This window comes from Propithecus coquereli, unplaced genomic scaffold, assembly GCF_000956105.1.
Source record: "Propithecus coquereli isolate 6110/MARCELLA unplaced genomic scaffold, Pcoq_1.0 Scaffold227, whole genome shotgun sequence".
In the NCBI taxonomy this organism is placed as follows: domain Eukaryota; kingdom Metazoa; phylum Chordata; class Mammalia; order Primates; family Indriidae; genus Propithecus; species Propithecus coquereli.
In genome coordinates this window covers 1,492,760-1,516,363 of record NW_012147808.1, presented here as the reverse complement: position 1 = coordinate 1,516,363, position 23,604 = coordinate 1,492,760, and the positions used below count along the sequence as shown (strand labels likewise).

The following is a 23,604-nucleotide window of genomic DNA, read 5'->3' as shown; positions in this document are numbered from 1 at the left end:
CTGCCCTGGTCTAACCTCAGGCCCTTTCTTGCTAGACTTCCTCTTGAAGGATGCTCGCTTCTTCTTCTTGCTGGCCTTAAGGGTGTTCTGTAAGGGAAGCAGAGGCGTGGTGACAAGGTGGGCAGGCTGGGGTGGCTGGCAGACCCCAAGCATGGGGGTGTGTCAAGGGCGTAGGCAGGACTCACCTGGGGCCTGCGGGCACGGAGGATCCAGGTGGGCGGGATGACCACGGCCGCGTGGACGCCCAGGGAGCAGGGCTCCTCGATCTGCTGCAGCATGAAGCAGGACACCTTGCTGTGGTACTGGAGGACAGGGAGGGGCTGGGCTGAGCTGGACGCTTGAGCCTCGGGACCCAGACCTGGTGCTGAGCAGGGGATGGCCCTTGGGGGACAGAGGAGCACACTCACTGCTTGCTTGCACCAGGAACAGCTGATGGCCACAATCTCCTTGCTGTGGAAGGCGAACTTCTGCTGGAAGCCCTGCGGGTGGACGGGAAGTCTGGGGCACAGGAGGGTTAGAGCAGCTGCCCCAGCCCCTCTCCTGCTACCAACCTCTGTCCACCCAGGGAAACTGAGCACATTTTTTAAAATGAAAACAACTATAAAAAGCCCTCAGAGCAGGGATGCTTAGCCAGGGGCCCACGACTCCCTGCAGTTAACCGGGAAGCACGGGGCGCACACACGTTCTGCTGGCGCGGCACAAGCTCACTCCTGCCTAACTCACATTTTCCCTCCTTCCTGCCCCTCAGGCCTGGCCAGGCCCCTGTGTGCTCTTAGTCTAATTGGTTGCTCCTTCAGAGCGCCTATCACATTCATTCCTGGCTCATTCCACCAATTGTCGAGGGCCTCCTAAGTGCCAGGTGCTGTGCCAGACACGGAGAATAAATGGAGGCGTGTGCCTCTGCTCCTTTCTTTCTTTCTTTTTTTTTTTTTTGGAGACAGGGTCTCACTGTCACCCAGGCTGGAGTGCAATGGCACAATCATAGCTCACTGCAGCCTCAAACTCCTGGGCTCAAGTGATCCTCCTGCGTCAGCCTCCCAAGTAGCTGGAACTACAGGCTCACTCCACCATGCCTGGCTAATTTTTCTATTTTTTGTAGAGATGGGGTCTTGCTATATTGCCCTGGCTGGTCTCGCACTCCTGACCTCAAGTGATCCTCCTGCCTCAGCCTCCCAAAGTGTTGGGATGACAGGCATGAGTCACAGCTCCTGGCCACCAATACACCTTTGAGAGCCTCCCCTTACTGAGGGAGAAGACAAGCAGCAGACAAGTAAGTGCACAAAACAACTGTGGCCTGCGCTAGGGGAAGAACATCTGGAGAGTCTGTCTCTGAGCCACACTGTCCTCACGCAATACACACTCAACGAGCATCGGCAGAGTTTAACAAATAAGCAAATCTATATGACTCTCAAAGGGGTCACTCGTGACTTCAAAGCAGGCCAGACACACTGCATGAGTAGCTTCTGCTCAGCCCAGAGACCAAGAGCAGGCCAGGGAGTTTTAGGACTGACTTGGCACGGTAGCCAGGCCGCGAGTCAGCCCTGGGCTCCGCACTCCGGGGCGCGGTTGGTGACGGACGGACAGGCCGTGCTGGACACATAGCACAGGCGCGGGGTCTCGGGCCCCACGGACAACACATAGCGATGTCTCAGGCAGGCCCTCTCACCTTCCCACAGTGCCGACACTTGCCGTCCTGGCGTCGCCTATGGACCCAGTGGTGCCGTACAAAGGTTGGCTGGGGGAGGAGGGGAGAGATATCACTGGGTGGGTGAGGCGTAGCTGGGGGCACAGCCCTGAGCATGGTCGGCGCCTCTGAGTACATCAGTGGTGAGGGCTGGGGGCTGTAGGAAGCTCTCCACAGTGCTGTGAGGAGCTGAGGAGGGGCTGAAGACTTCTCTCCACAGCCCGGAGGGGAAGCTGTGACTCAGGGGGACAGAGCTGGGAGGCACATGCTGCCCACCCCTCTGCAGGCAGGGCCAGCCAGGCCTTGCATGGAGACCTCAGAGCCTCAGCTGGGCAGCTCCCCCAGCCAAGGGCTGCCTTGGAGCCGAGCCCCCTGGTGGCACTCAGAGGCACTGTGGAGAGGTCCACTCGGGAAACTTGGGGTGTCCCTGTCACTGACCACTCTGGGCACTCACCTCACGGACGTTCCTGGAACCTGATTCACGGAAGGATGGCTTACAGCGGAAATTTATCTGCAAAACATTGCAGTGACCACCAAAACGTCAGAACCTCCCTGTGGTGTCGGTATATGGTGACCCCTCCAGGGGAGGGTTACCCAGCATCATCCTCACAAGGTAGAGATGCCCCTAGATCATCCTGGGAGCCCTCAGAACATAGGACACCTCCTCTCAGAAGCCCTCCCACATCCCTGTCCTCCGCACTAGCCAGAAGGAACCTTTCCTTCCTCTGCCCAGGACCCCAGGATGAGGAAAGACTGGGAGTTTCGAGTCTGTCTCCCCACTGAAATGGGGCTGCAGTTTACCCATCCTGCTGGTCCTCCTCCAGCTCCCCCCACCCGGGCACACGCAGCCGACCCAACCCTTCCTTGAAGACTTGTGCTGACTGGCCCCAGGAGACCTTTAGTTAATCTGTTGAACCCTGGTTCGATTTTTTACCTCACATGATGGGTCTACAATGCTTAGGGCTGCATTTCCTGTTTTTTTTTTTTTTTTCTTTTTTCTTTGTTCTTTAAAGATGGGTCTCACTATGATGCCCAGGCCATTCACAAGCATGGTCACAGCTCACTGTAGCCTTGAACTCCTGGGCTCAAGCAATCCTCCCACTGCAGCCTCGCAAGTATTAATAGCTGGGACCACAGGTACGTGCCACTGCACCTGGCAGGGTTGCATTTCTATCTCCCTTTACCTAACTGTCCCTCCTTCAGCCTTAGAAGAGGTGTCACCTCAGTCTACAGTTTAGCAGGCTGGTGAAAGCAGCTAGCTCCGCTCAAGCCATTCCTGGTCTCGGGTTTCCTGTGTGCTGGCCTAGGTTTCTGCAGGCTGGGAGCCCTGATCTTCCATGCAAACCCTTCCACGCTCCGCCTTGACTCGCCCTCTAGAAGCGCAGCAGACGTGCCCCCAGAGGCCGACACACTGTGGACGAGGGTCTTTGGGGAAGGTTTCTACAGAGGCAGCGTGTAGGCGACTAGCCCAGCCACAGCTGAGCTGTGAAGCTTCAGCAAATCAACGGCCTCTTCTAAGTGTTAGTTTGGACATGAGGGGATGGTATCCTGGCCATCGTTCGTTAATTCATTCCATCAAGTGATGGTCAGTGAACCCACTCTGTGCCAGGCTTGTTCTAGGCAGTGGGGACACAATACATGGGGGGAGCCAGGATTCAAATGCAGGCATGCTGGCTCCAGGGTCCTTGGCTCTCCACCACCACGCATGCTGGGCCACTCCTGGCAGGTGATGTGTGTGTGAGGGGCGCGTGTGTGTGCGCGCACGCGTGCCGAGGGGGCTTCGGTACCCGAAGGGGAGGAGTGGGAAAGGTCGAACCACCACACTCACCTTCTCCAGCTGCTCGATACAGGGGGTGTGCACCACGATCTTGCAGGCTGCGCACTTTCTCCGGGACACTGATTTCTGCTGCACGATAGAGAGGGCCCCTGAGGCACCAGGTAACTATCCCGGATGCTGCTTCTGGGCAGGCCCTCTGTGTGCCAGGAACCCCAGTCCTGGCGCCTGGCACCAGGACAAAGCTCCCATGCCCTCACCATCTTGGGGCAGCCCACAGTGGGGGTGCTCAGGCCAGGGCCTGTTGCCACCTGCCGGCAAGGGCTGCACAGTCAGGGCTACAGGCTCCACCACCAGGGGGCAGCATGCACGAAGGGCGCACTCACCAGCATCTTGGCTACGCAGTACTGCTCCCCAACATAGCAGAAGTCCCCGGACACGTTGGTCTCGAACCAGATATGCTCCCCATACGTCGCTGACTCCTACGGCACGTGACGAGCATGCTCAGTGTATGCCTGCTGCCCAGCCCCACCACCTGCCCCCTGCCAAGACAGATCTTCTGCTCCAGACTTTACTCTGTTCCGTTTCCCCTACTGTCCCCACTCTTTAAGGCTTGTCTCAAATGCAGTCACCTCCAGGAGCTCTGCCCACGGGTCCTCACCCAGTTGCCCACAGCACCTCCACCCCCAACTACGCCATGGCCCAGAGCCCAACAGAGCTGGTTCCCAGCGCTGTCCAGGCACTGTCCCTCCCAGCACCAGCCACTCACGCTCCAGTCCACAGTGCTCCGGATCTGCCGCTCTGACTCGCCACAGGGGGCCCCGGGGGCAGGGGGAGGGGGCGCCAGGTGCGAGAGGCCCGACTTGGTGATGGCTTTCCTACAGAAGAGGAGACAGCTGAGGCTTGCTCGAGGCTGAGCACTTCCTGACTCGACGTCCTCCCCCACCACCTGGGATCTCTGCCCTCACCACGACCTCGACGCAAGGCCAAGGCAGCGACAGCATCAGGGAGGGTCAAGGAGCCTCACAGCAGCTCCAGAGGCTGAGAGGACCCTGCAAGAGCCCTTCAGAGTGTGCTGGCTTCAAGGCACTGCCCAGAGCTGTTCCTAAGTGGGGTGCCCTTGGGCCACACAGAGCTTCAAGGCTCCTGCCCGTGCCAGACCCCCGGAGGCACACCACTCGCCCTTCTGGCTGCCGCTATACCTACGCAAGCAGGGCGCTCCAGGTCTGGGGTCCAGCTGACTTGCGCCGTAGGGCTACCTGGCGCCGGCGGGACAGCGGACGCACACAGGCTGGCATCACGGGGCCAGCCTGGGTGCCTGAGGCTCTTCGGCCCCCGGGGACAGGTTGCTGGCCTGAGGGTCGACGCTGGCTGAGGCGCCGATAGTAGCCATGTAGGCCCCAGAGAGCGTGGTCATACACCGCGTCCGCGGGGAGCAGGTGGGAGGAGCCTCGGCGCAGGCAACGGGGCATGGGCAGCACTGGCCAGGCACCCCGGTGTGGGGGTGGCCCTGGTGTCGTGGTGCCTGGCTGGGTGGCACTTGATGTGCCAGCTGCCACATCCTCCTCCTGGACACCCTCCTCCTCCTCCATGCCCGCAAGCCTGGCCAACAGCAGGGGTGCACCCAGAAGCTGGGCCTCAACAGTAGCCAGTTGCGAGGTGGGCACCTCTTCCACAGTGAAGTGGGGGTTGCAGGCAGGGGGCACGGTGCTGGAGCGCCGGCGGCGCGAACGCCGGGCGCCCACCCCGCAGCTCAGGAGGCAGCCCTGGAGCTGGGCACTGGAGCGGCGCCGCTGTGCCAGCGAGGAGGAGGCCTGCCCCGCCGGGGAGCGGCGCCGGGCCTTGCCTGTGGGCAGCCCCACGCCACTGGGCCGCCGCTTCCCCTCTCCAGGGCCTGGCGCCCTCCGCTGGAAGTGTCTCTTAAAGAAGGTTTCCATGGCAGGGGCAGGCACGTGGCTGTTGGGCAGAGACCCGGAGCATCAGCAACTGGCCCATGCTGCACCCACAAGCAGAGAAGGGACACTTGGGAAGTCGGGAGGGGTAGCTGTGGCCTCTGACCTCCGTGAATGGGGTGCTCTAGGTGCCAGCTGTTGGAACACTGACATTCTCCCCAGTTGTACCCTAGGCTGTCCCAGGAGTCCTAGGGAGGAGGGAGCTTCAGGCTGCCCACCCCACCTTCCCCTGCCCAGGCACCATAATCTACAAAGCCCTGGGCCTAAAGGACTTCGCCTCCCTTGCCAGAAGCTGATGGAAAAGAAAAGAAAAGAAAAGAAAAAGGAAACTGGGAGTGAGAGTCTGCCTAGACAGACTGTGGGGCCTGGGGCAAGGTTTTCCCTCTCGTCGGGCCTTTGTTTTGCCACCCACATTGGGGAGGTTAGGTTTCCCCTCCTGGGGTATGGCACAAACCAAGCTATGTTGACAAAACGAGGTTCTCTGCAAGGGAACTCGGTCCTGACAAGACCCCCAGATTCTCTCAGCCCCCAGCCTTGCTCAGGCTGAGGGTGGTGCCCAGAAATGGAGAGGGTCTGACATTTGGTTCAGAGGTTGAGGTCGAAGGCCCTGGGGAAACCAGGCCTCAAAGAACTGGAGAGCCGCTGGCTCGGCAGGGAGGGGGCAGTGCCAGTCTTGCTTTACTCAGGCAGATGCAACGGGAAGCTTGAGCCACAAGAAAAGCCTCTGGATTGTAGGTGTGTGCACATCTGTACATGTGAAGGGCTGAGGGTAGGAACTTTCTGGTACTCAACTGCTCTGTCTCACCTTTCTGAAGGGGCAGAGTATGGACACCCCACGTGTGAAGTGCTGGGTGATGCCTGGAAACCCTTCCTGCTCTGCCGTCGAGGGAGCCTATGACCTGCACACCATCCTGGGCCCTGATGCTAGAAGCCCCAATGCTCACAATTCCAAACGCTGAACTACCCAGAGCTCCCTCCGACAGGGAGGCAGGAGCTGTGGGCACTGTCCTTGCTGCAACAGCCAACTTGAACCTGCTCCCATCAGCTCACCTCCTCCCTGCGCCTCCCTTCTTCACAGGCCACCAGCCGGGCTCCTGTGCCCTCACCTCTTCTAACGGTGGGGAAGGGCAGGAGGCCAGGTATGGTTCAGGGTGGCGAGGGCCAGGTGCCAAGGGCCACTTGTGTCCCACATCAGGGGCTCTCCTGGGCCCTGGCCCCTGAGCCTGGGGAGAGAGGCTGATAGAGGGATGCATCCTAGCCCTTGGCAGCTACCAAGGTTCGAGCCACAGCCATGGGACAGTGCTGCCTGGGGCTGGCAGGAGACATACTTTGGCCTGCTGAAGGCCTGGAAGAAGTTAGGCATGATGAGCGGTGCCCTGGGAAACCGTGGGTGGGAGGGAGGATTAAGGCCGAAATGGTAGCTCTAGGAGTCGGGTCAGGGCCGCACGTCCAGCACCTTCTCCTTCCTCCCGCCCTGCTCTTTGATTTGCTCCTGCCCTGTGGGCCTGGAGCAGGCAGCTTCGGGCCGGGTGCAGGGGTGCTGGGTGTGAGGTGGACGGCCTGCAGCCTCTGTGTGTCGGTGACCAGCGCTTAGTGCAGACAGCTGTGCCTGGGGAAGCAGAGTTTGAGGCGGCCCAGTTATGGGTCTCTGCCTACCAAGAGTCCCCAGCTGCTGCAGATGACAGGAAGGTTGGGGCAGTGGTCTCATGACTCCAAAAGGTGCCCCACTCAAACCAGACCAACTGGGCAGGAGGGAGCTCCAGGGTAGGAGAGCGGGCACGTACAGAGCGCTTGGCTTCCTCCTAAAAGCAGTGTCATCATGGCTTTTACTGAGCCTACCACGTGTCAGGCACGTTTTATAAACCCCAGCGACCCCAAGGAGTAGGTACTGGCTTACCCTATGTTCCTGATGAGGAAACGGGGATGCAGAGAGGTGACATGGCTAGAGTCCAAGCAAGTCAGCACGGGGCTGGTGTTGGAACCCAAGTCCACCTGATGGCAAAGCCTGCACCTCAGAGGTGGGTGGTGGGTGGGGCATGGGGGCTTTCCTCTTGGGCCTCGAGGCCAGGACAGGATGGGAAGGGAACCACAGAACAACAACAATCCCACGTACTGAAGACCTGCTACGTGACCGGCACTTTATCGTCTCATTGGATCCCTATCAGTACCTGATGTAGGCAGGACCAGCCGCTCCACTACAGAGAGGAGGAAACTGAGGCTCCAACAGGCACAGTAACATGCTCACAGCCACATGGCCAGTTGATGGCAGGGCTGGGACCTGAACCCGGGTCTGCCTGACTAGAGGTCTGCTCTGCACCTGGGAAAGAGGAGCCGGAAGGCCTGGCTGCCCGCTGCCGCCAGGGTGTCCACTTTCCCCGCCTGTCTGGTCAGGCCGCCCTGTGACAGCTGCCTGGCCTGGAGGAGATTAGTCACCCGGACACACCGCCTGATGCTAGTGTCACCCAGAAAACAAAAGGCCACAGTCAGCGTGGGGGAGGTGCTGCTGCGCTCTGTGGGTGGTAGTAAAGGCTGGGCCCTGCCTGCTGCCCCAGACACATACTGACAACAGGGCTAGGGCACCCTGGCGACATGGGGCCACTTGCAGGTGCTCCCGCAGCACCAGCCCCATGTCCACATCTGTCCAGAGTCTCCTCAGCGGCCTGACACGCAGTCCCTGCCAGCAGAGAGCAAGGCAGGCCAGGCCAGCCAGTGCTGCATGACCACATGCAAAGCCCTCTCCTCATGGGCCTCAGTTTCCTTACTTGTGCAAGGAGGCTGTCAGACTGGCTGATTTGACACTTTATGATTTTATGACATTTTTGCCAGGCACCCAGGCTCCTGTGCTCCCAGTGTCCCTCCCCCTTGGCCCCATGTTTCCTGTTCCTCTGGTCTCCATAGAAACCTCTGTCCTCTGGTCAGCAAGTGCCTGACTCCTCACTTCCTATCTCTGCTGGGGCTGCTCCTGGGCCTTGTAGAAGCCCAGCCTGGGCCTGAGGCCTCTCCCATAGCACAGCTCTGCACATTGGCGTCTTCTCACTGCACGCTGTCACCTCCAACTCGCCACACAGTACATGTAAAGGTCAGTGGAGAAGGCCCCACAGGGCTCTGACACCAACAGCAAGGCAAAACGGCTGCCCCTTGGCCTCCTGGTGGGGAGCCTGTCACACCCCAGGAGGACGGGATGGGAAAGGACTCATGGGCCCCCATCAACCTCCAGGTGGCTACCAGGGCCTGGCAAGCGCAGGGCCTGTGGAAGGCCAAAGGATGCTAAGAGACAGGCACGGTGGTGTCTGGCCACACACTCCTGAGGGACAGCAACTACGGCTGCAGGCAGCTGAGCTGCCCCTGGGGACGGGGTGGGTGGGCTGCTGCCTCATCAGCTACCGGCAGGAGCGGACAGGCCTCCTAGCCTCCCAGCCCAGGCCAGCTCATACCCTATGGTAGTTCAAGGGCTTTGGAATCCTGCATCTGCCATGGCTACCCTGGGCTCATCCACTAACCTGTGAACCCCAATTTTCTCATCTGCAAAATGGGGATCATACACCTAGCTCAGAAGAGTGCATAAGGGAGGTTCTGATGCGATGATGAAGGTGGGGTACCTGACAATACCTGGCAGAGAGCAGGGGCACGACAGGGCCCACATCCATAAGGCATGTGATAGTGCCACCTCCTTGCCTTTGTCTGTCCACAGCAGGGGTGGGAACCCAGAAAGGGAAGCAGGAGTGCCCAATGTGGCCACCGCATGAGGAACAGAGCCAGCAGCTGGTGCCACCTGGGTGTCTGCTCATGCTGTATGGAATGCCCTCTGCTGCTGGTATCGTGCTTGGCCCCCAGGGACTCCTTTGCCCCCAGAGATGCTCTCACGGGCCACCCGTGGGGTTCAACCAGAGAGCTCGTTCCATGCTGCGGCCCCCGCACACACCCCACTCACTGAAGGCTGGGTAAGGTGCATGGTGACCCCACCTACAGCAGCACAGAGCAAGGGCCTGGAGCTGCCTCCCCAGGGGCTGCTGGCCAGAAGCCACCTCTGTTCCCTCTGCTCCCACGGCCCCCGTAGGAGGGAGGAGGTCGGGAAGCAGGAAGAAGGCTGGCCCATGCCAGGCCAGCCTGGGGGCAGGGGAGGCAGGTGCTGATCTCCCAGGCCTCTACGCACTCTGGGGAGCCAGTCAAAATCAAAACAAGCGAACAAAAACGTACAAGGGAACAGGTGGGCCAGGCTGGATGGTAAAGAAGGCGGCCTGCTCAATTAATGCCGACCACAACAGGGTCCGCCCTGGCTCGAGCAGGAGCTCAACCTTACCTTTCCCTTTTCCGTCAGCTTCTGGGGCCTGGCAGGGCGAGAGACCCTCACCGAGGGATGGTGGTGCCTGGGCCCACCCTGACCCACCCCTCCCCGGACCCACCCACAGACATGGGAGGGGAAGCAAAGGGCAAGGAGGGGCTGGGGGAACCCCCTTTTGACCTGATCTGGAAGGCAGGGCGCAGGTGGGAGCTGGGGTCCCCGTGGGCCGGGCTATGGCTCCGGCTCCGGGCTGCCGGCCTCTGCTGAGCAAGTCCTAGTTTGGAGCGTGAGCTGCTGTGGCTGCTGCTCTGCCCCCTCCCCCTCGCCACCCTCCTTCCCCAGCCTGAGACAGCCGTTATGAAAATAACCCGATTGGTAACCGGCTGCATTTCCTCTCCCAGAGGCGGCTCAGGCCCTGCGACAGGCAGGCGGGCGGTGGGCGGGCGAGCACAGGGCGTGAGCCGCGTCTCCTGGCTCCTCTTCCCAAAGGCCGGAGAGCCAGGCTGAGCGACGACCCAATAGCCTCTGCTCCACCTGGCCCGGTACAGCCCAGCCCATGCCTTGGCTTGGGGGCAAGGTCTAAGGAGGGAGAAGTGGGGGCTGGCCACCAAATGCCCTCTCACGCCCACGGGACAGGTTTTCTGGGGTCGGAGGCAGCTAAGCACACCAGCTCCAGACAAAACACCCACAAAAATAAATATCCGTGGAGTGTTTCACAAGTTAGAAAGCACTTTCCACCAGCATTATAGACAGGAGGTTGGTAGTTCCCCTGTACGGCAGGCATTACTGTCCCTACTAAACAGACAGCACCTGAGGCTTGTGGAAGCCTGTGACTGCCCACGACCCAGAAGTGGCTGAGCTGGGACTCCAGAGACTGGGTCTTCTGGCCCAGCCTTTCAGAGCTGGCATGGCCCTGCCAAGCTCAAGGATACCCAGGAGGGGTCAGCCCGTGTTACAGACACCCTGCCTGGAATGCCACCCCCAGCTCAGAGTCCTGCCATGGCTCTCTGGGGTCTAGAGTGGCAGCTGTCAAAAACTTGCTGATGACCAGACCTCATTACACTTTAAACTCATCACATGGTAATATAAATAACATACTTTTATAAAAAATAAACCATATTTTCTAAAACAAAAAAATTTAACGAAAAGAGTAGCATCGTTTTTACATTTTTTGCAAATCTCTTTAATGTCTGGCTTAATAGTAGACGGCTGGATTCTTACATCTACCGCTGCATTCAGTCTGTGGCCACAGGTTGTTTTGGTTGAAGTATACGAGGCAAATTCTGCCTCACACTGACATGTAGTTATAAAAGTGACACATATCTTAACAGCCTTTTCAGGTAATTATATTCTTCCGTGCTACTACACCAGAACAGGACAAGTGGTTGTTTCTTAAGGGTTAGTTGCAATGTGGCAACTGAAACCACATCAATGGACCTTTCACTGGTCTATCTTGCATTTTGAATTTTGCAACATCAAGTATGGGTCACTGGAAAATACTGCTTTACTAAGTTATGCAGATCTGTCGAATGTTGACGCATTTCATTATACAACAGAAAAATCACATTTGCTACCATCACTACTGATCTCATCAGAAAAGTTTTTAAGTCCAGGGAAGCTGTCAGGCTCTAGAAGGTGGATAAAAGTTTTAAAAATTCTCATTTTCATTCAAAAGCTCAAATTTTATCATTGGCAACAAATATTGATACTGTTTTTGAAGTCACAGGCTCACTTCATTCATTTTTGACAAAATGTCTGCCCAGTACCCAAGTCTGACTAGTCTGTCAGGTGTTCAGGTAAAAATGGTGTTCTTAGAAAAAGCAACTGGTATAGCCTGCGACTCCATCACACAAGAGCTTCCCTCATCACAGTTCGGTTTGCAGCAAAAGTGCCTTCTGTATGTTTCACATTTCTTCACACGAACTATTAAAGAAGACATATACCAAGGGTCTAGACTTTATAAAATTAATAATTTTTGCTACTTTAAAAAAAATGTAAGTATGGAGTAAGGAACACCATGCTGGGGCCGCCACCTTGATTCACTGCTGAGGTTCCAGCAGTTCCACCCACCGGGGCTTTTGCACCATCCACACATGAACCAGGGTAGCTCTAAAATATTATGATGAAAATAGTTTTGACCTCACCAACTCTCCGAAATGGGCTAGGGCACCCCTAGGACCATACTTGGAGACCCACGGACTCCGAGTGTATTCTAAATCCTCCCGTCTGGCAGAAGGGGCTCCTGCAGCGTGGTGCTCACTCAGCTTCCTGTGCTGTGACACAAACCCTTGGTTCTAACCAAGCCAACCTATTCTCTGTCCCCCATTCTGGCTGTGCCCAGCTCACTGCTGTGCCCCTGCACCTGGCCTGCCTTCTGCCCAGAATACTGGCCTCCCTCTCCACCTGGCAACAAAATCCCACCTGCGTGCAGCTGCACCAGCCAACAGCACATCACTCCCACTGAGAGCTCCACCCCACCCATCTGGCCCTTCTGCTGCTGGACCCAGGGACTGCTTCTTCCAAGTCCATACGTCTTGTTCCTCCATGAGAACACAAGCTCCAGGGGGACTGAGGGCCAGGTCAAATGCATCTGGGCACGCCCGGCATAGTACCTGGCAGTGAGCCCAGTGTTTACCGCTGATCAGCTCAGGAGGAAGGAACAGGGAATTCCGTGGGGCAGGGGCCAGAGCCTCAAAAGAAGGGCTTCTTCCACCTTCAATACTGCACCAAAAGGCTGACCACAAGGTCCCAGCTGGCCCAGGCCCTTCTCTTTTTGGGTACAGGGGATGGCAACAGCCTTGTTTTCATGGCTACTTTCCTCTTCTCTCCAGAGGACCCCAAGAGTGACAGCTGGAGGCCCCTTTCTGGGCTGGGTGCCACCACCCACTCCACATTCTCCAAGGCTTTCCTTATGAAACCTGGACAGCAGAGGATTTGGTGATATCAAGTCACAAGGTGAGGGTAGGGGACAGGAAGGGGGAAGGAGGGACTGTCTCAGATGCTTGGGGCAGGGCTAGGTCCCCAACTCAGAGCTCCTTCTCTTCCTTCGTGTCTCAGGGCCTGGCCCCAGCTAGGCCTTGGATCTGCTGTGGGATGAATGACCATTCCTTTAGAGCCTCCCTGTCAAACCATCCTCCTGCTGCCACCGGGATTCATCCTCCAGCACCCACTCACCCTTTACCGACTCTCCACTGCCAGCTGAGCAAATGCAAAGACCTGGGCCTGGCGGCCAACAGGCCTCCCAGTCCCCCTCCTGTCTCTTTTTCATATTTTTTCCATTTTATTTGACAAATACTTACATAACTCACTCCACCAGACACCGTTCTAGGTGTTTTACAAATATTAAGCTATCAGTCCTTGTAAGTATAGTTGGTATTATTATCCCCCTATTCCCTGTATCCTCATATTACAGACGAGGAAACTGAGGCATGCTAAGGTTAAGTAACTTGCCCGAGCTCATCAGCTAATTCGTGGCAGAGCTGGGGTGCAAACCCCGCAGCGCACACCACAGTCCACGCTCTCACCCTCTCACTCTACCTCTAGATGCTTCTGTCAAACAAAACACCGCGGGCCCCTTTTCACGCCTCTGCACTTGGCACCTGTTAGTCTCTCTCTACCTGGGAACACCATCCCCTCTTCTGTTGAACGAATTCTCCCTCATCATTCTCCTCTCATCTTTTAAGAGTTGGCTCAGATGCTGGCTCTCCCGGGAGGGTTAGCTGCGCCCACGCTCAGGCCCTTCCCTGTTACTCTGGGCCACCAGCACTGGTCTACAAGTCTGTATCCCCATCAGACTGTGAGCCCGGGCCTCTCACGGTCCTAATTGCATCCCCAGGGGCGGAAGTGCCGGGAGTGGTTTGAAGAGTGACTGGAGGGAAAAGCCAAGGATCTGATCTGACAGCAGGGGCTCCAGGCAGGCACAGCCCGAGGCCTTCCTGCTAGCACTGGGTGGACAAGCTGCGGCCAGGGCTGAGCTCTTGAGTGGCAGAGGCAACGAGGAAACCCATCCCTGATGGGAATGCTGATGTCTCCCTCTGAGTCTTCGAAGGGGCCCTTTTGTTACATGCGCCCCCCTCGGCCCCCACTCTTCTCTGGTGACCGTCCTCTCTCCTTGCCTTCTCCTGTGTCTGCAGCAACTCCCATTCCCCATCTGCTAGGAGAAGCATTTCCCCCTTATCCCCTCATTTAAAATTTAACTCCCCGCCCCAATCCCCTAAGAGACCTTCTAGGAATCAGCTGTCAGGTCCCAGGGCCCCACCCAGCCCCCTAGGCTCCCATGCATCCTACACAGGGACACAGGTCTTTATTGCGGATTTGGACTCAAAGGTTCAGAGGGATTCTGACTCTCACCAGTTATATGACCTCGAGCTAAGCTTTTTAACCTCTTTGAATCTCAATTTCTTCATGTGATAAATGGGGCTAACACCCACCAACGATCTCATGGGATTGTCCCAGGCTTGAAGGAGAAAGTATTTTTTCATGGTAACCAATTCTTCAGTTTACCAAAAGTTTAAAGAAAGAAAGAAAAAAAAACTCCAGAGGGCTAAAAATTAGGATAACCACTTTGGAGCACAATTTGGCAACATCTCGCTAGCTAAAGATATACACACCCTGTGACCAAGCGCTGGTGGATAGAACACACAGGATTGCTTGCAATGGCGAAAAACTGCAAACCTCCTAAATGTCCGCCAACAGGAGACAGGGCAAATAAGGTGCTGTTACCAGAAAAGAATAGTTAAAATGGATTCGCTAGAGCTCATGGTTAAGATGGTTAAATCTCTAAAACAATGTTGAAGGAAAAACCTAAATTCAGAATGATATGTCCGCTATGCCATTTAAACCAAAGTAAAATCATACAAAACTGCACAATATGTTTCTAGGGATGCATACCTATAGAGGAACATTTTAAAAACAGGCACAAGAACACACACCAAAATCAGGATTGTGGTTTCCTCTGGGGAAAATGACATGCAGGCCTCCACCTCCATCTAAAGCAAATGGGGGATAATGATAAGATGTGACCAAGCTGCATGGTGGTATTATGTTAATCTGTATACCTTTTAAATTGCAAAGTATTTAATGCTTTTAAAAAGATCCCAAAATAATTTTCTAAAAATACCCTAGAGGGAGACAAGCTTCCCAGGGTTGCCCTGGGTCTTCCACGGATAGTTTCAGCATCGATTCCCTGCACTGCCCTCATAATAGGCAGGCCACCCCTTCGGGGCGGAAGGAAGGTCTCCCCACAAGGGACGCCTTCCAGAGGTGGGCGGGTGGCGGCAGGTTGTGTCAATGGGGTGTCCGTGTGGGCTGGGGAGCAAGAACCAGCTTGCCCCCTTTCATAACCGCCCCCGCCTCTCTCTGCAAAATGTCAGCAAGCTGGGGAAGTGGGGGGGCGGACAGACAGGCAAGCTGTTAACCCACGAGATGCTGGGGGGCGTGGGCGGTGCAGGCCCCCGGCTCTCAGACAGTTATTTTGGTGTGTGCTGTGATGGGCCTCAGCCCTGGCAGGGGAAGGCCTCCACGTGGGAGCTCTGGGCTGGCGCTCTGCCAGGAGGGGGGGAGGGCAGGAGAGCAGAGGGGGCTGGCACCAAGCACAAATGAGGCTCTCCCTCTGCCCTCAGGCCACTCCCTGACCCCTGGGTGACATTAGGGGCTCCTTTGAACATTTCCCTTGGGCTTTCTGCACCTTTGGAGCAAGACAAAAGGTCACAGACCTGCCCCTGCACTCCAGAACCCAGCCAGGGAGCCACAGGACACCCTGCTCCCAGCCCAGTCTGCTCCCTGATATGGATCCTGGTGGCCATTCTCCCTCGGGGTCCAGGAGCAGAACACCCCATGGGTCTCACGCCACTCACACAGGAGACAAGAGGCTTTCAGTAAACTCCATGGAGCACTCGATGCCCTTCTTAGGCCCTGCCAGTTTAGAGATGGAAAATAAAAGAACAGAAGAAAAGAGTGCTAATAAGTAGGGCAGCTTGGCGTCAGGAAAAGCCCTTTGGGTTGGGCTCCAGGTGAGGTGGATGATCCAGGGCCAGGCCCCCGACCTTTCTGAGCCTTGGTTTCCACATCTGTAAAACGGGAACAAAACTAACTACAAAGTTGTTGTCAAGATTACATGAAATTGATGGATTTACAAGCTTCTGGTAACTTTAATGGCCAGAGAAAGATGAGCTAGAACATCGCTCACCTGGATGCAGGTGAGTGTAGGCTCATTTCCTAGGTCTCTCCCTCCTGGGCCACAGAGCCGTTGATCTCACTCAAAGCTGCTCTCACGACCTAATCACGCCTCTGGGTTCTCAGCCGAGGAAGGGGGCAAAGAGGAAAGATGGCAGAATGACAGTTCTTCAAGGGCATTTGGCCACTGCTCTGGCCTACCCTTTCCCACCTGTGACCTGACTGCCAGCCAGGCCCTGTGCTGAGACCTACAGGGGTGTGGGGCCCCCACATGGAACACAGGGAAGGTGGCCGAGAGCAAGCAATGAGTGCTTGGCACCACCCAGAGGCGCTCCAGGAAAAAGGGGAGCCAGGATGCAGGTATAGCAGCTGCTCTGGGAGGGGGGGGGGCAGGGAGGAGGAGAGGTGGGGGCAGGTTGGAAGGTGCCAGATGAGGATTTCTCAGGAAAGCAGGGGAGGCTTGGGGTCCTGTGATGTGGCCTGGGAGGGAGAACACCAGCACTGCAGTCCCTGATAATCCCTAGCTAGCTGTGAGACCTTGGCTGAGTCAAGGCAACCTGGCTGCGTGCACCTCCATCGTCAGGGACAGGGAGGGGTGGGGCCAGGTGACAAGGAGGCACACACCCAGCCTGCCTTCTGCTGCATTCTGATTGGCTCCGCCCTGGCAGCCAGAGTATCAAGTAGCTCACCAGAGGGAGGTGTCTTCTGTCCACCCCCACAGGTCTCTGGTGCAAGTGGACTGGCCGGAAGGAGAATCTTCTCCTCCCACACGGCAGCTGTCGCCCCCTTGTGTCGTTCCAGCGACACTGCGGGGCAGGCTCCAGGGTGAGCGCCTAGACCTGGAACTCTCTCTAGCCTTTGTGCGGGTAGAAGGGACCCAGACCCCTGCTTCTCCGAGGGACCAGTACAAGCTAAGCCTCAGGGCTAACCTGCCCACCCACCTCCTCCTCTGCGTGGGGGGACACTGGTGAGTTCTGGGGAGACTTCCAGGAAGCCCAGGAAGGTAGGCTGTTTCTCTCACTCTCCCCAGCCCCAGCTGCCCAAGGCTGAGGCTTCCTCTGACTGGGGGTCACTTGGTTGATCCTTGTCCTTGCCTGAGAGGACACCAACTCTCGTGCTCTCTTGTGCCAATGGAGATTCCTGGGCTGTTCCACATCCTGGATTTGACCTTTTTGGAGTATGGCATGGAGACAAAATGGCAAGAACTGCCCATGCCCTCCCCGACAGTGTGTGGCAGCAGAGGGAGAATCCCAGCCTTGGTCCGCAGCTCCGACACCTGACCTTGTGTGTGGTGCACAAACAGGGCAACATGAACACAGCTCAGCCACTGAGGCCCCTTTTTCCTTCCCAAACTGGCTGGAACCCAAGGACTCTGGCTTGTACCTACCTCCCTCCCACCGCCACCTGGGCAGCTCCCAGCATTAGCCTGGGCGAGACAAAACACTCAAAGAAGCTTCCTCTCGCTCCCAGACATCCCGGCGCCACAGACAGGGGTTCTCACCCCTGAGTGAGAGGCGTCCCTCAGCTCGTCCCTCCCCACTCATTGCAAAACCAACCCAAACAGGGGCTGCTTCCGACAGGCTCCTTTTGCAGCCTTGACTTTAGGGCCTCGTTCGCTGGGGCCATGCGCCATCCTCTAAATGGGACCTATTGTCTCACACCTGTTCCACAGGTGCGTCCCTGCCCTCTGGGAACTTGTGACTTTGAGCTCAATGAAGGGCAGGGGATGGCAGCCCAGACGTGCAGGCTCCCAGGGGCTCTGAAGGCCAAGGCTCCTTATGTCTACATGTGCAAGCTGCCAGGTAATTTCTGATGCCCCTGGGGTGCAAAACCAGCTAATCCGCAAGCCGTGTGACCTGCCAGGATCAGGCTGCTGGGACCAGGCCAGAGGAGAAGTGAGTCCTCCCTCCATGTGGGTCGTGGAGGAGGAGACAGAGTCAATTTCCCTCCCACTTCTGCTGGCCCAACCCTTAGGTCAACAGAATCTGAAAGTGAAGGTCCCACCCACCCTCCCCCGCTCAGAACCGGATACCCTGGGATTGGAGCAGGGCCTATACCTCCTCTTCCTTCTCCTCCTCAGGGAGGGGACTTGACGGCTCCCAGCAAGGAGAAGTTAGGTGGGATGGAGCTGGGGGTGGGAGGAATTCACATGCCGGGGAAGATCGTGGCTCAGATTTATGTCTCACTAGGCTAAAAAAAAAAAAAAAAAGAAAGTGGAGATGGCAGACTGCTCCCCAGATTCCAAGAGCATGACGCCAGTTGTGGGGGGCAGAGATGGGCTTTAAGGAAGATGCCACAGAGACTGCTATTCAGGGACTGCTCTACCCAACTGGCCCAGGGATGGCAAACATGTGGCTCATATGCCAGCACAACCCCCTGCCAAGCCCACAGAAGACACTGCTAATTGTCCATGCAACCCTCCCAGTGAGCCGAGATCCGAAAGCAGAATTCTCCACAGCTTCAGCAGCCTTGATTCTCCCTTCTAGGCACTGGCTATTCACCTGTCAGGCCTCGACTCAGCCCCAAGGCTTGAGGTGTGTTTGTGGGTAGGGGGAGCAGGATGGAGGAAATGCAGAGGGTGGACATCCAGGAGAAGCAGGAGCTGGGTTAAGAACAGGCGTGGAGGCTGGGAAAAGATGGAGGGTTGGTTTCAGCTGGGGCATTTGAAGACTTTTACCTGAGGCTGACAGCCAGCAAACAAAGGTAGCAGGACCAGCCAAGCAGCACTGAAGGGGTCAGAGCCCAGAGCAGGTGCACTGTTCCAAACTTCTCCCTCCCCCACCCGCAATCACGTCAAGGGGAAGAAGGCCAGCCCCAGTGGGCACTGGTTCTCTGAGCTCCTAGTTCTCCCCTCCACCCACTGCCCTCTCGTCGACTCTACTGGGTTCCCTGAGTGTATTCATTTCTGAAGGCCCCACTGCCCCCAGCACAATGCTCCCGAACAGGAGATACTCCTTACGTGCTTCCAGAGGAGCTCTTTGATTTTCTTCTCACTAGGCATCCCAGCAGAGCACTTACGCTCTCCAGGGTGACATAATACTGTGCTGCTCAAACATCAGAATCACCTGGGAAGCTCTAAACCCAATGCCCAGGTTCCACCTCCAGACCTGATGAGTCAGACAGGCCCAAGGTAAGATCTAGGAATTTGTATTTCTCAAAGCTCTTTAGGCCATTGTGATGTTCTGTTTGGGACCCTGGTACAGAGAAAGGAATGTGGATTTTGGAATCAGACCAACTTGAATTGAGACCCTGTCTCTGCCTCTTACTTGTTAGGTGACTCTGGGCAAATCACTTCTCTCTTTGACCATGTGCTTCTCTCATCTATAAAAACAGAGAAATTACACCTGTCCTGCTTATTTTAGAGAATTACAAAAAGGTACCTGTTGGTTCTCTTGCTTCTTGTTCTTCCTCCTGAATGTGCCTAAGGCTCATCCCTATATGCACAAACCCATGCCCTTCAGAGGGGCATAGCCACAGGTCAGAAGCGCCCAACACTTTGGTGCCCTGTGGGCAGCAACAGGAAGCCTCTGGCGGAGCCCCTCCCTCCCCCTGCAGAGCCTGTGAACACTGGAGGCTACATCCTGCAGAGCTGGGTGTAAACTGCTCCATCTTGCAGAGCTGTGGGTGACAAAACAGAGGTACTGGAAGCTTTACTCCCTGCCCTGTTTTATATGACATTGAAGCCTGCGTGGCTTCACAAGAGCCCACGGCGCTCCATCTGCCAGTGCAAGGATCCAGATCTCTGTGTGGGCTCAGCGACAGTGCAGGTGCAAAGAGCAGGGCCCTGGCTAGGGTAAGGCAGGCAGAGGGCACAGGTCAGCAATAAAGGTATGCCGACCCACACAACAGGAGAAGACGGCTCACATTACTGGTGCGTAAAGTCTGTCCAGGGAAGGGGCAGGGCAAAGCTCAGGGGAGGCCAAATGCCAGGAAGCCTGGGCAGTTGCAGAAAAGTGAGAGGGAGGCCTTGGGCGGACTCCAAGTGGTCAGAGTCCAGTTTGAGGTGGCTCTGGGTCCTTGGCTGATTGGCTGCAAGCTCCTCGACCACCAGAGAGGGGCAGGGGTCAGTCAGGAAAAAGCTCAAGGGGGCAGGTGAGTTACTCCTGGGGCCCGACCGTCCCTTACCTTACACCAAGGCTATGAGGACAGGCAGCGGCTCACAGCCAAGATCAGCACACATGCCATGAACCACCCGCACTCAATCTTTCCACACCCTCCCCCCAGTTCCTCACTAGAGTCCTGGTCAAAGCTCTGTCACAGGCACAAGATGGTGACATTTGGAGTTCTGGGGGAGGGGGCGAGATGGAGCTTGAACAGACAGCACAGATTCCAGACTACAGATCACCCCATCCCTTTCCCAGCAAGGACCAGAAGTGGGTAGGGGGGCAGATGCTGACTGCCTAGCAGAGGTAGAGGCTGGGGTCTCCCTGCTAAATAAGAACAGGTAGAGCAGATGGTCAGGCACCCCCAAGCCCATGGAGGGGCTTAAAATGCTGAGCAATTAAATCAGTGGCCAGTGCTTGGGGACAAGCCATGTGTCGTGACAGTATCAGCTGGGCCGCATTCTACAGATGCCATGCAGTGGCAGTAGGCAACCGGGTCCCACGGAAGACCAAAGGGCAGCGTGACCCCCACCTCACAGGTGCCAGGAGGCTCACAGTGACCCTGTCCTATCAACGCCGAGAGGTGGGTGACCAATCATGGGGGCCCTATCTGCTGGTGCCAGGTGGTTGGGATGATTCTGTCTCCTTGCTGAAGGGTTGGGAGCTGACCCTGCCATGGTACTACAGGTGAGGCTCACCAAACTGCCGGTGCCAGGGAATGACCTCCACCGGGTGCCAGTGCCCAGGTGACCGGTACCGCCGGAGGGGAATGACCCCCAAGGGGGGCCAAAACCAACGCAGCCCGTATCGCCGGTGCCAGGAGTAGACTTCCACTCGATGTCTGTACCGCGGTGGCCCGAACCGCCCGTAGCCGAGGAATGTCCCCCAGAGCCAGGCTAGGTGCCCGTCCCGCCGCCGCCCCACTCACCTGTGCCCGAAGAGCCGCAGCCCTGGGAAGCGCCGCTTGCTGAGGCGCCGTGGCGCCTTGTCCGGCTCGGGACCCGCGTCGCGCTCGGAGCCGCTGGACGAGGCGGAGGCCGACTCGGAGTCGCTGCTCCGGGCCTCGGGGCTGCCGTCCCGCGGCTCCATCCGGCCCTAGCCCCGGCCGGCGGCGGGCCCGCGGGAGACGCCCATGCCGGGCAGGCGGCCGGGGCTCAGCACGCCCGCTTCGCGCCGCCCGCCGCGGCCATGGCGCGCGCTCGCTCCGCCCGCCCCGCGCCCCACGCCCAGGTGCCGGGGAAGCGGCTGCCGCCGCCGCTCCAGGAAGTGCCGCCAGCCGCGGCCGCAGGACCCCGCATAGCTGGCCGGGCCGCTGCCTGCCCGCCGCCGAGCACGCCCCCTCGGCCGCGCGGCGGCACCGGGCCCGGGGCGCCCTCTGCCGGTCGTTGGCTGCGCCGCAGCCTGCCGAGGCGGCCCGCAGGGCGGGGCCTAGAGGGGCGGGGCAAACGAGGCCCCGCCTCCCAGCCGAGCGGCCGGTCAGCCTGGATCCGACTGAACCTCCCGGCCTGACACTCTTGCACTGCGTGCACCGAGGCACACGATCGTTTCCTCCCCTTAGCCCTCCCCCACCGAACAACCTACATGCTCATGAGTACACCCGCGAGGACAGCTGTCCCCCCTCCCTCCTACATCCACGCACAACGTACTCCGTTCGCCCACACCCTGTGCCTACTCCCAGCCGCTCACAGTCTCCACCCTTACCCCCTGCGCTCTCCCAAATCACACCCACGGGAGCAAAAGTCACACAGTCTTCCCCACGGACACAGAACAAACACACCCCTCACACACAGTTATGCTCACGCGTTATTCAAACCAACACTTCCCGCTCAGCCTGTCACATTTGGCGTCCAAAGTCACTTAATGACCCTCGCGCACCAACAAAGAACTCACAGGTTTCTCATACAAATTCATCCTTCCACAGCTATTCGCGGTTGTTTCCAACCCTCTCACCTACTCCTAACACATCGCGTTTTCCCAACACAATATTCAATGGAACCTGTAGATCTCATACTACTGGAATCACCTGCACACTTCTTACACACTCGTAAACACACACACATAAGGACAACAGGTATGGACTACCACATTCATTCTTAAACACCCCCCCAGAGAACATACACATCTCTCCATGTACAAATACCCCCCAGGACAATGGCTACAGGCTGACACAACCCTCTTATATACACACCTACTCTTATCCAGAAATATACCTCTTGTGCACATACGGACACACCTCCCAAGGCAGCAGCAGTTGTCCCTCTTCACAAATGGGAGCAATTGGAACCAGAGCAGTTGCCTGTGGGGGCACAGCTATCACACGTGCAGTCTCTGATCGCCCCAGCGGGGATGGCAAAAGGAAGCCAAGAAGCTGGACAGTGTGGTCTTTCTCTTCCCCAAACCCTGTCCCTTGGTGCCCACACCAAGTGCCCACTGGTTCTGTTTGTACTCTTCTCCGCAAAGCTACATCACGGGTCACCTTCACTTTGACCCTCTCTTTTGGAGTTCTGGCAGCCCATTTTCCAGCTGCGGCCAGCCACAAATAGCCAATGCTGGGGGCTGTGACCTGTGGGCCAGACTGTGATTTTGGGAAACAGCCAGCACCCAGAGGTCCATAGCCTTCTCCCAGCTTCCTTCAAGTTTCCTGCAGGCCTGGAGATGGGGCACTAGCCCTCCAGCCAGCAATGATGCCAGGGTGGTCAGGAGAAGGGCAGAAAAATCCCCAAGTAGGCCAGACACTGGCCTCCTGCAGCGCATGGGTCCCTTTGGGGAAGTTTCCCAATGGGTTCTTACTCCAAGCTCTGAGGGGAGAGATCAGGGGCAGCTGAAGAGCCCACTGAGTTTGCACAAGGCCTTACGGCTGGTTCAGAAGCCTTCAGCATCCCATGCCACACTCTGTGGGAACTCCTCTCCTCATATTCCCCCCCTTCCGCTGCTAGCTCCCTCACCTCCTGGCCTCCTGCGAGCTCAGGCCCCCACCACACTGCCCCCAACAGTCCCAACATCAGCGCTTCCCCCGCCCTGCCAAGGACTCCCTTGCCCTCCTCTGTGCCTCCACAGAGCTGCTGGATAACGGACGGGTCACCGCACTTCTGCCACCTCCCACCCCAGATAAGCCTCAGAGAGGGATAGAGGTCCCTGTGCCCACTCCCATGCCACCCCCTTGTACCTACTGTGTCTGGGGTGCCTCGGCTGGGATCTGTGGCACGTCCCAGGAACGGTAGCGCCACATCTGCCTCAGTGCTCCTGGCCGCTCCCCTTCTTCCGTCCCCAGCGCCTCCACTGGGCCCAGAGCTGAAGCCTCATGGCAGCTTCCCCCTGCACTGTGGCCAGCCCCCAGCGCGCTCATCCTGCCCGGCGACTCTCTTCCTCTTTCGGCACTTCCTGACCCAGGGGGCCCTGCTAGAGGCCGGCTGGCCGCCCAAGCAGAGGACCACGGGGCTCGGAGGCGCCTTCCGCTGGCTGGGGCAGGAGGCTGGCTGGGGTGAGGAGCTGCACGGGAGGGCAAGGGGCAGGCAGGGACAAGCCCAGCCCAACAGTCAGGAGACAGCCCCAAGAGTCAGAGGCTGCCAGGCAGCCACCAGGCCTGCCTGGGCTGGAATCCACACCTTGGCCCCTGTCTGGTTTTCCTCTCCGCT

General features: G+C 57.6%; 1 protein-coding gene across 7 annotated transcripts in view; it reads right to left on the bottom strand.

Moving 5' to 3' along the window:
- The window catches only part of DGKZ (diacylglycerol kinase, zeta), a 31,412-nt gene extending 8,097 nt beyond the window's left edge, over positions 1-23,315 (bottom strand). For 2 of the 7 annotated variants that reach the window (XM_012645178.1, XM_012645182.1), the window contains exons 1-9: positions 23,140-23,315; positions 4,228-4,336; positions 3,845-3,940; positions 3,513-3,590; positions 2,139-2,195; positions 1,667-1,735; positions 408-479; positions 186-302; positions 16-87 (exon numbers count right to left, since the gene is read on the bottom strand). In XM_012645178.1, the coding sequence (XP_012500632.1) occupies positions 16-87; positions 186-302; positions 408-479; positions 1,667-1,735; positions 2,139-2,195; positions 3,513-3,590; positions 3,845-3,940; positions 4,228-4,336; positions 23,140-23,315 (846 nt within the window). Of the gene's footprint in view, positions 1-15; positions 88-185; positions 303-407; positions 480-1,666; positions 1,736-2,138; positions 2,196-3,512; positions 3,591-3,844; positions 3,941-4,227; positions 4,337-4,664; positions 5,396-20,897; positions 21,298-23,139 lie in introns of those variants that run through there. The other 5 variants (XM_012645179.1, XM_012645181.1, XM_012645180.1 and 2 more) reach the window with 5 other exon arrangements.
- Between the last annotated feature and the right edge of the window lie 289 nt (positions 23,316-23,604).